The 12,180-nt window shown below is 35.4% G+C and overlaps 1 protein-coding gene across 2 annotated transcripts in view; it reads left to right on the forward strand.

Moving 5' to 3' along the window:
* The window catches only part of RGS22 (regulator of G protein signaling 22), a 154,301-nt gene extending 142,370 nt beyond the window's left edge, over window positions 1-11,931 (forward strand). For both annotated transcript variants that reach the window (XM_047783528.1, XM_047783530.1), the window contains exons 24-27: window positions 7,408-7,506; window positions 10,311-10,404; window positions 10,522-10,602; window positions 11,733-11,931. In XM_047783528.1, coding sequence (XP_047639484.1) covers window positions 7,408-7,506; window positions 10,311-10,404; window positions 10,522-10,602; window positions 11,733-11,743 — 285 coding nt within the window. In that variant the 3' untranslated portion in view covers window positions 11,744-11,931. The remainder of the gene's footprint in view (window positions 1-7,407; window positions 7,507-10,310; window positions 10,405-10,521; window positions 10,603-11,732) is intronic.
* Window positions 11,932-12,180: the final 249 nt, after the last annotated feature.

Below are 12,180 nucleotides of genomic sequence, written 5' to 3' on the forward strand. Positions count from 1 at the left end.
TCCCAGGCTAGGGGTTGAATCGGAGCTGTAGCTGCCAGCCTACGCCAGAGCCACAGCAACGTGGGATCCGAGCCGCCTCTGCAACCTACACCACAGCTCACGGCAACACCGGATCATTAACCCACTGAGCAAGGCCAGGGACCGAACCCGCAACCTCATGGTTCCTCGTCAGATTCGTTAACCACTGCGCCACGACGGGAGCTCCTGCTACTTAATTTTAGATCATTTTCATCACTCAGAAGAGAAACTCTGTACCCATTAGTAGTCACTCCCTTTTTCTTTCTCCCTCCCAGCCCCGGGAAACCACTAATAGACTTTCTGTATCTGGACATTTCATGCAAATATTTCAACACATGACCTTCTATGACTGGCTTCTTTCACTTAGCATAATAGTTTCAAGGTTCATCTGTGTTGTAGTATGTATCAGTACTTCATTCTTTTTATGGCCAACTAATATTCCAGTATATGACTATACTGTTTTACTTATCCATTCATCAGTTAATGTACATTTGGGTTGTTTCTACTTCGAGGCTATTAATAAGCTATTATTAATAATGCTGCTATGAACATTCTTGTACAACTTTGTATGTAGACATATGTTTTCATTTTCCTTGGGACCTAGAAGTTGAACTGTTGGGTCCTTTTGGTGAACTGCCAAGCTTCAGCTATAGAACCGGCTTGCTCGCTTTTAATGTTTGCATATATCTTTGTTCATTCCTTTACTACCTGTATCATTATATTTGAATTAGGTTTTCTATAAACAGCATATAGTTGAGTCATTGTGGGTTTTTTCTTTTAATCTACTCTACCAATCTCTGTCTTTTAATTGGTGTATATGGTCTGTGTCTCTTTAATTATTGCTATGTTAGTTCTTAAGTCTGCCATTTTATTTTTTGTTTTGTTTGTTCCCTCTGTTTCTTTTTTCTATTTCATTTGTCTTGCATTCCTGTGGATTACTTGAACATTTCTTAGAATTTCATTTTGGTGTATCTCTGTTTGGATGTTTCCGTGGTTGCTTTAGAAATCACATTATACATGCATAACTTATCACAGCCTATTGGTGTTGACATTTTACCAGTTTGAGTCTAGAAACCACCTCCCTTTAAGTTCCTTTCCCCTCACCTGTTTATAATTATCTTAAATATTTATCAACATGTATTGAGAACCAGATCAGACAATTTTAAAATTTTTTCTTCAGCCATCAAACATAAATTAGGAAACTCGAGGTGAAAAGTCTAATGTATTTACACGTACTTTTATTCTTTCCATTTTTCTTCCTTTCTGATGTTCCAAGATTTATTGTTTTTTTCCCCAAGATTTATTGTTTTATTCTTTCTTCTCCCTGTAAGTAAAGTATTGTTTCTCACTGCTTTTAAGATTTTTTTCTTTGTCTTTAGTTTTCAGATTTTGATTTTGACGTGTCTTCCGTGGATTTCTTCAGGTTGATTCTGTTTGATGATTGCTCAGATTCTTGAGTATGTAGTAGGTTTATATCTTTTGCCAAGTTTAAAAGAATGGAATTTATAATCATATGTGTCTGTCTGAATGTGTGCACACACAGACATGTATATATATGTATATATACACTTTCTTTCTGATCCATATTTATGATCCCTTGGGCACCTTATGTAGCTTCATTTCTAAAAGATGTTTGTTTTTTAAAATCTTTTTTAAGTAAGCTGTCATATTTATTTTCCTTTTTATTTATTTATTTATTTTGATCTGTTTCTATCCTGAATTTCTGCATTTATAATTGAGAGTACTATTTCATATATGAAAATGTTCATATAGGAATATTTTATTAATTTTGGGCTCCTATGTTAGAGTTTTCCTCTGATTTATGATTGGATTTCTTAGAAGGTACTGTCCTCACCTAAAATATTGGAGTTCTCTGGAGTTTCTGTCTTGTAATGGTTTAATGTAAATATTTCCTGCCATTTTCTGCTCATTTTGAAATGTCTTATATTTTCCTCAACCACTAATAGTAGAGAGCCGTCAGAACTCTTATACACTGTGGATAGGTATGTGTATAGATAGTCACTTTGGAAAACAATTTGACTTTTATTTAGTAAGTTAACAGATGAGCTTAGCCTTCAACCTATCAAATCTACTTATATGTACATATTTCCTAGAGTAATTCATGGACACATTTTTCAGGAGACGTGTACATGGTTTACAGCAACCATGTTTTCAAGAGCAAAAAATAAGAAGCTATCCAAATTATTAACAGGACATTGGAAAAACAAGTTCCCTCATAGCTTCATAGTTTAAGGAGCTGGCATTGACTCTGGTTACAGCTGTGACTCTGGTTACAGCTGTGGCATGCATTCGATCCCTGGCCAGGGAAATTCCACATGCCATGGGCATGGTCAAAAAATTCAAATTCATGTAGTAGAATACTGTGCTGTCATGAAAAGCAAATAAACTATAACCAAACTAATAAACATAGATGTATATCCACAGTATAATGTTAAGAGGAAAAGCTGCAAAAGAATAGAACCAGTCAGTTCTAATTATAAAAGTTAAATTTTATACAAAGTTTATTAGTACAAATATGGTAAACTATAAATCAGCAAAAAGAATGATAAATACACAAAGTTCAGTATAGTAGTTACCTTGGGTGGAGTGGGGATCAATGAAAGTGCTTGGGGAGTGACACAAAGGGGAACAAAGGGACTGGTGATATTGCATTTCTTAAGCCTTGGTGGTATTGTTATTATTTATATCTTATGTGGATGTTATTAATATTTTATAAATACTTAATATCTAATAACTTTTTTATATGAATGATGCTACCCCCAAATTATCAGATATTTAGAAACTTTTCTTTGGTTGATGTTTTCTGTCATCTGGAGGTTGAGGGTATTTCCAAAATAGGGTAGGAATCTGGGAAAACATAGGAGTGAGGAGATAGGAAGAGGGGTCTGCAAAATCTTCATTCTCCTGAATCAGTTCTTCACAATGTGGCTTCCTATATTTTTGTTGATATAATATGAGTTCTCTAGCCAGGAGGCAAATATATCCTCATATATATAATTAAAATTCATTTAAGTTTAATATAATTGTTTTTATATTATTTATTTTAAAAATTTCTGCAGTTATTTCCCTTCCAGTGGTTGAGATGATAAATTATTAACTAATACAAGAGTTGATGTTCCTCTCAAACCAATTATGCATCTGTCTCAATCTCTGTAATCTGACAAGAAACAGAGTTCACTAAATAAAAATCTTCCCATTTACCTTCTCAGTCCCTTGAGACAAATCCACGTCCAGTTGAGCTACAGGAGTGTGACCCTAAGATGGTAGACTCGGGAAGGAACGATATTTGAAGGATCAATTAGGGAGAAGAAAATAGGATGTTGTCTAACTTGTGTATGCTTGGAGCTCTTTTCTTTCTTTCTTTTTTCTTCTTCCATTGTTTATTCGTCATGTGTCTTTTACTTTCAATGTTGAAACAATTTTACAAAGTCATTTTTAACATTGTCTAGCTTAGGTTTTAACCAATTTTTACATTTATTACTCTCTGTTCAAAGTAGGACTTTCTTGGAGTTCACATCATGGAGCAGTGGAAATGAATCTGACTAGGAACCATGAGGTTGCGGGTTCGATCCTTGGCCTCGCTCAATGGGTTACGGATCCAGCGTTGTCATAAGCTGTGGTGTAGGCTGCAGACGCATCTTGGATCTGGCATTACTTTGACTGTAGCATAGGCCGGCAGCTCAGCTGTGGCTCCGATTAAACCCCTAGCCTGGGAACGTCCATATGCCACAAGTACGGCCCTAAAAAAACAAAAAACAAACAAACAAACAAATAGGACTTTCTTTTTTTTAAAAAAAATTGTTTTTAGCTTTAAAAATATATTAAAGTATAGTTAATTTATGATGTTGTGTTAATTTCCACTTTACAGCAAAATGATTCAGTTATCCATATAGACACATTCTTTTTTCATATTCTCTTCCATATAGATACATTCTTTTTTCATATTCTCTATACTGAATATAGGTGCTATACAGTAGGACCTTGTTGTTTATTAGAGCTCTTTGCTCATTCCACCTCTGACATGTGAATAACTTCACCAATCGGATGAGTCTCACATGAATCTGCTGCATTTTCTATTAATGTGGCCTAAATTATCCCTCAAAAGAGCTTCCCATCTTAATCCTTTTCTTCCTTTTCACCAGACTTTTATTGATTATTTACTTCAGAGTTTTATTGATCATCTATTCATAGTGATTCCTACTACATATGCTAAGGATATGAATATAATTTACACTAGTATAAGGGTAGATAGATACACACATAGACTTAATTGAAAATAATACAAGCAAAAAACTGAAATCACAGAAAAGGAGCAATCAGTTATTTGTGGGGGAAAGGTATAAAGTATTCAAAGAGAAGGTAAATTTGAGTCTTAAGAAGTAGGGTTTTAGTAAATCATTCTAAATATCTATTTATTGAAGAATAAGGATAAGAAGATATGGAGAAGATCTCTTAATATATCCTAAACTCTTAGGAAGAACTTCACAGGTTTCTAAGTGTCACTTTGGGTAGTATGGTAAATATATTGTCTGAAACAATATATTTGTTGGAACATATGGTGTGGTAAGAGTAGAGAAAATCTTAAATTAGTCTGTCTCCAGAAAATCCAGGATGTTTGCTTATATTGTCCATGTTATACTTTGGTTATGGAAATGAAAATATCCTGAAGTGATTTTCTTATCTGTCCATATCTATCAACTGATAATTGCTAACAGGTTTAGGTATAAATATTGACAGTCATTTTGCAGGGTGTGTAATCCTAAAGAAAAGGGAAATTTTATTTTTGAATATTCTTATTATATACAGCAAACATATTGGTACCATTTATTATTTTGTGATAAGGAACTGCAAAATTTTGCAACATGTGTTGGATTTTCACACAGAAAATGTAAGGTGGGGAAGACCAATAAACTAGATGTTTGTTCCAGAATTGTATTGTTAATGAAAGCATATGAGGGTATGTTGGAAAAAGTGAATATAGGAAACCTAGGACTTTTTTTGTAACATAAAAATGTATCCTCTGAAAAAAATCCGTTACTGTGAAAAACATTGAATTTCCCTAGGTAACCATAGGAATGACTCTTAACCCTCTTAACCCCAACTTCAGCATCAGCTAATGATGATAATATTAATCTCACATGATTTGAGAGGGATTAATTGAAAAGGTATGAATAAAAGACCATGTAAGGTATTCCATTATATGGCTGTAAGGTATTATTTGATCTGAGAGTGTATAGTGTAGAAGATAAGAGTACAGTTTCTAAAGTCAGACTGCCTAGTTTCAAATCCAGGCTTACCATTGCTCACTGAAGGAAAACCACTTCGCTTCCCCAAACCTCATTTTTTTCAGTAAAATTAAAAGACTAATAGAACTTACATCAAGGGTAGAATTATATATAACATGTGAAACATAGACATGTCATAAAATAAATGTGATTATCTTATTACTCTTGTAGCAGAAATTGTTCTAACAAAAATACTAATATCAATTATATCCATCTATTATGCTTCTAAAGGAATCAAATGAAACTAGGTAATCTGAAGAAAATGATGATTGAAAAAAAAGTCTTATAAAAAAATTGTGTATAGTTTAATATCAGATACTTAAAATGAACAGTGGCAAATTCATTAACAAAGGGTTATAGTGATTTAACTAAATAAAAATTTTAGATTTTAAATGGCAAAAAATAAAGTTAAGAAACAAATTGGGAAGTCACAAAATACATGTTATCAATTATAAAAATAAATCATAAAGATACTTAAAAAATAGAGCAAAGAACTTTAACAGGCAATTCACAAAAGAAATACAAATGGTTAAAAGCATTAACAGATGTTCAACCTCACTGGTAACCGAAGATGTGCAGATTAGCAAGAAAACACCCAGTGCTGGTTAAGGGTATGAGAAATAGGGCTACAAATTCATGCATCATTGGAGAAAGTGTAAAATGGTACTTTGTTTCTGAAAGACAGTTTGACAACTTATGTGGTCAAAAATATTCATTCTTTTTAATCCAGCAAATATACTTCTAGAAATTTATTCTAAAGGAGAGAATCAAAAGTACACAAAGATGTATATATGCCTCATTGTTTATTGTAGTAAAAATTTTTGATGAACTAAATTTCCTTTTTTTTTTTTGTCTTTTCTAGAGGCGTTCTCGCGGCATATGGAGGTTCCCAGGCTAGGGGTCAAATCGGAGCTGTAGCCGCCAGCCTATACCACAGCCACCGCAACGCCAGATCCAAGCCCCATCTGTGACCTACACCACAGCTCATGGCAACGCCGGATCCCTAACCCACTGAGCGAGGCCAGGGATCGAACCTGCAACCTCATGGTTCCTAGTTGGATCCGTTAACCACTGAGCCATGAGAGGAACTCCTGAACTAAATTTCTAATAGCAGGTATTAGTTAAATTATTTACAGTACATTACTAGAATATTGTTCACCCATTGAAATGAAAATATCTACTCTTTTGTGATTCAACAAATATTTGAGTGTATAATTCAGCCATTGAAAATGATGAAATTTATTAATTTCATCATCCAACAAATATTTGAGTATATACTGTGTGTTCTACAGTAGGTATATTTGGTGAATGATACAGAGACCCTGCCCTTACATTCCTATTCTATATTTATTCACAGAGAAATGTTTTCATGATATTTTGCATGAAAAAGCAGATTCTGAAAGAGCCTATATAATGTGATTAAATTTTATGAAATTTATGTAATAAAATAAAAATATTAAAATTATAGACCATGTCTAGGAGTTCCTGTTGTGGCACAGTGGAAATGAATTGGACTAGAAACCATGAGGTTGCAAGTTCAATCCCTGGCCTTGCTCAGTGGGTTAAGGATATGGCATTTCTGTGATCTGTAGTGTAGGTTGCAGACGTGGCTCAGATCTAGCGTGGCTGTAGCTGTGGCCGGCAGCTGTAGCTCCAATTCAACCCCTAGCCTGGGAACCTCCATGTGCCACAGGTGCAGCCCTAAAAAGCAAAAAAAAAAAAAAAAAAAAAAAAAAAAAAGAAAAAATTATAGACCGTATCTAAGCATTTCTCTAGTGAGAAGTTTGGATAGATGCTCATGAAAAGGTAGTGGTATTTCTTGAAAGCTAGAATTTGGGGGTCATTTTTACATTCTACTTCATAATTTCTCTCATTTTTAAAAAATATATATTTATGTTAGTATGAAAGAAAATTATAAAGGTGATAACAGTAGATTATGTCATATTCGTGACATTGACTGGTGAAACCTCACATGTGGTTCTCAGCACAGAATGTTTTTACATATGAGGTTATGTCTGGTGAACTATAAGTTTATATTAATATAGCATTACTTCTTTTTTGGAATAATTGAATGTATTTACAGGATGGAATCAAACAATATCCAAGTATTTCAGGATCTACTAACAAAACGGCTACTTTAGCCAGTGACCCAAGTTTAGGCCTGCAAGCCTACGGCCGACAGGTAAGGTGTCACAGGTATCACCTCCTCTGTAGAGCCCTGGATAGCAGGATGCAACAATTCAGTCATTTTATAGTAGGAGAGGTATGCTTGTTTGAAATTGAGACTGAAATTATAATACTAGGAGAGATTGGAAGGTACTTTCCTTGAGCCTTCAGAGAACAGTAAAATTTCAACTGATCCTGGACAGTATCATCAAGAAAAATAATTTCTTGATACATATGAAGAAGATTTAGTGGCAGCAGTTTAAATGACCATCTTATTGGAAAAGAAATAATAAGAAAGATTTAGAGAAAGATAGACTGTGTGTGTGTGTGTGTGTGTGTATACATATGTATGTATTGACATATTTTGGGATCAAGAGAAAAAAGGATATCAAATGCTAGCTTCACTTATGTAATGCTTTGAAATAGTCATAAAATTGGCCAGTACATGACCATCAATTAATACATGTACAATACCTATGTTTATATCTACATTTATAACTTGTACATTAATATCACTTCCCTGAAAAATTTCACAAGTTTATGTCCATTAATGATGTGTATTGAAAATGTTTGTATCTTAGGATAATACTAGCTTAAGAAATAATCTTTTTGATAGTTGAGAATGCCATATGTGTTCAGCCACCCAGCAGGAATAACTGATAGACTGTGAAGCTATTATTGAGAGAAGAGAAATGTCCAATTTTGTGGACTCAAATATTGTAAAATATATTCTAAAAGTGTATTATACCTAATAATGCCATTTGGAAGGACAATTATTAGCAAATGACTAGCACTGAGTTTCAGAAGCACCATGTAAAAATAAAGGGGAGAGATGAAGCATTAGGGATACTAGGCTTCTAATTTCTACTCTGTAATTTATAAACAATTATTACCTTGAAGCCTGAAAAAAATCACTTATTCTTCTTTGAGCCTGCTTCCTTATCCAATCAAAAGAGAAAGACAGAGGGAGTTATTGTCATAGCTCAGTGGTAACAAACCTGACTAGTATCCATGAGGATGCAGGTTTGATTCCTGGCCTCGTTCAGTGGATTAAGGATCTGGCATTGCCGTGAGCTGTGGTGTATGTTGCAGACTCACATTGCTGTGGCTGTGGTGTAGGCTGGCAGCTGCAGCTCCAGTTGGACCCCTAGCCTGGGTAGCATCCATATGCTGCAGGTGCAGCCAAAAGAAAAAATAATAACAGTATGGAGATTCCTCAAAAATTAAAAATATTACTACCAAATGATCCAGCAGTTCCACTCTGGGATATTTATACAAAGAAAACAAAAGCACTAATTAGAAAAGAAATATGCACCATTATTTCACTGCAATATTATTTATACTGGCCAAAATATGGAAGCAACCTAAGTGACAGTATAGATGAATGGATAAAGAAGAAATGGTGTGTGAGTGTATGCATGTGTACACAACTGAATATTACTCATCCAGAAAAAAGAATGAAATATTGCCATTTGTAACAACATGAATGGACCTAGATAATATTATGCTAAGTGAAGTAAGTAAAAGACAAATACCACATGATTTCACTTATATGTGGCATCTGAAAAACCAAACAAATTGAACAAACAGAAACAGAGTCATCGATACAGAGAACAAATAGGTGGTTGCCAGTGGGGAGGATTTGTGTGGGAGGAAAGAATTAGGTGAGAGAGAATAAGAGATACAAACTTTGAGTTACAAAATAATGAGTCACAGGGATGATATGTACAGGGTGGGGAATGTAATCAATGACTATGTAATGTAACTAACCTATCATGGTGAGCATTTTGAAACATATAGAAATATCACTTCATTACATACAAGGAACTATCATAGTGTTGTAAACCAATTATACTTCAAAAACAAGCAGACTCATGGAAGAAGAGATCAGATCTGTGGCTACAAATTCATTCTAATTTGTGAATTAGATGAAGGTAGTCAAAAGGAGAATTTCCAGTTGTATGATAAATAAGTACCAGGCATGTAATATAGAGCATGATAAAAATAATTGACACTGCTGCATGGTATAAATAAAAGTCATTAGGAGTAAATCCTAAGAGTTCTCATCATAAGCAAAAAAATTTTTTCTATTTTTTTAATGTATTTATATAAGCTGGTAGATATTCACTAAATGTATTGGGATGGTCATTTCATGATGTAAGTTAAACATTATGTTGTGTGTGTTTAACTTAGTGCTATATATCAATTATTATCTCAATAAAAGTAGAAGAAATATTAGATTAAATTAAATTTTTAAAAATTTTAGTCAACGCTATAGAAAAGTATCTTACTTCATCATAAATCTGCATAAAGGTAGATCAATAACAATTTGTGGTACCCAGTTAAAAGGTTAAAGAGGTAAGTTCTGTTTGTGCAAATTCATGTAATTGTACACTTATGTGTGTTTCTTTTTTTTTTCTTGTCTTTTTGTTGTTGTTGTTGTTGTTGTTGCTATTTCTTGGGCCGCTCCCCGCGGCATATGGAGGTTCCCAGGCTAGGGGTTGAATCGGAGCTGTAGCCACCGGCCTACGCCAGAGCCACAGCAACTCGGGATCCGAGCCGCGTCTGCAACCTACACCACAGCTCATGGCAACGCCGGATCGTTAACCCACTTAGCAAGGGCAGGGACCGAACCCGCAACCTCATGGTTCCTAGTCGGATTTGTTAACCACTGCGCCACGACGGGAACTCCCTGTGTTTCTTTATATGTGTTGTCACAATAAAAGTTTTCATTGAAGGGGCTGGTGTCAGCTATTTTACCTTCGGTTTATTTCCTGGGGCAGATATTTCCAAAATTAACTTTGAAAATTGTTTTTCTAGCCAACCTGGTGCTACTCCAAGTACATAGAAGCCTTAGAACAGGAAAGGATTCTTCTTAAAATTCAAGAAGAACTAGAAAGAAAGTTGTTCGCAGGTAATTTTTGCTTTGGGCTTACAGAGTTGCTTTGGTATTGTTGACGACAGATGAATCTTAGAGGACTTTGCCGATGACTGCTTCACAGTTTTGCTTATTTCTCTTATTTTCATGCAGCCACACCATCTTTTACAAATTTCAAGCCTACTGCTTCCACTGTGTCTTTGAAAAAGACGTTATCGTCCCACAACATCCAGAGTGAGTTTCAAGTGACAGTCTCTCTTCCTTTCTTTCTTTCTTCTTTAGTTAGAGCTCTGCCTCTCACCTGGCCATCTGGAATAGAGAGGTTGGGAAGGAGTGAGGACTGGAGAATTTTAGAGAGAAAGAGTGAGTGTGTGTGTGTGTGCGTGTGTGTGTGTGTGTGTGTGTGTGTGTGCGTGTCCTATCTCTCTGTCTCTGTTTTTCCTCCTGTCATGCCAAAGACGAATACCCAACACTTCATCCCATTTCCAGAGTGACTGCCCTTGTGTGAGTATACACCCTGCTCCCGATGCGTGCAAGATAGATCACAGACCGAATTGATCAGTCCCATCAGCCTCCCTTCGGCTCACATGCTAATGCATGTGTACACATGCAGCCTCCCCCTCCCCCGCCACACACACATATACTTACACTCCCTACTAACAAATTGATGTTTAAGAGCACCTTGCCTCCCTTCTAAATGGCACAGTCTCTTGAGTAGGAAGGTCCCTGGGGAAGGATCATTTATTGCTTCTGTTTACTCCTTATGTAGGCTCCTCCGCAAGAACATATGTGGAAGCATGAGCTCAGTTTCCCAAGCTGAATTTTCCCAAATTCCATTTTCCCAAGATGGGAATATAGGAAGGAACTGAAAATAAGATTGAAAATCAAGCTAAGGTCCTTCTCTCATACAGATACTGATGTGATTTTTTACAGTTTTGATTAGATACTCATGTTAGAGTTTAACAATTCCCTTGCAAAGTAAGATAGTGGTATAATGTAGTATCTGTGTAACCCATGGATCTACTTCTTAACCTGGTAAAAGTCCCCTTTTCTCTTTATCTTGCAGCTTAGATTGTTTGTTGTTCCCCAAAACCCTTAGTTTTTTGGTTCTTGGGAGGGTTTGATGAGCTGACTTTTATGTTCATAGCCTGCTCATCTTTTTTCTCTTCCAGTTCCCCCACCCCTTAGACCAACCTCACAGCACACATTTAGGGTATGCTGACACATTTGTTAACTTTTTTGGTCCTTATTATAATTTGTATTATAATTTGATAAGTTTTGTTTCAGATTTAAATTTTCTCTAGCAGCTTATGTTTCAATCATTTCTTCTCTCTCTCTCTCTCTCTTTTTTTTTTTTTTTGCAGGAATTCTTTAAACCAAATTTAATAACATGGAAGCTCAAGTGACTTTTTGATGGTCTGCTTTAAAGGAAGCCTTATCATCTAGATAAAGTTTGGCTTGTTTTACTTAGTTTAAAAATTACAGCTGTTCTGTACATATGACGTACAAAACTATAAAATTTTTAAACACTTACTTAGAATAAAATGACTACTGTCTAGGTTAGAAGAATCAAAATGTTTTTCTTGTCACAAACCTTAAGGAACTATCATGTTTTGCTGCTCAAGTAGTCTTTCAAGAGATATTCCTCGAGTTCCCATTGTGGCCCAGGGAACTCAACTAGTATCCATGAGGATGGGGGTTTCATCTCTGGCCTCGCTTGCTGGGTTAAGGATCTGGCATTGCCATGAGCTGTGTTGTAGGTCACAGATGCCACGGATCCCACATTGCTGTGGCTGTGTGTAGGCTGGCAGC

The sequence above is a fragment of the Phacochoerus africanus genome, chromosome 6, assembly GCF_016906955.1.
Source record: "Phacochoerus africanus isolate WHEZ1 chromosome 6, ROS_Pafr_v1, whole genome shotgun sequence".
NCBI classification, from domain to species: domain Eukaryota; kingdom Metazoa; phylum Chordata; class Mammalia; order Artiodactyla; family Suidae; genus Phacochoerus; species Phacochoerus africanus.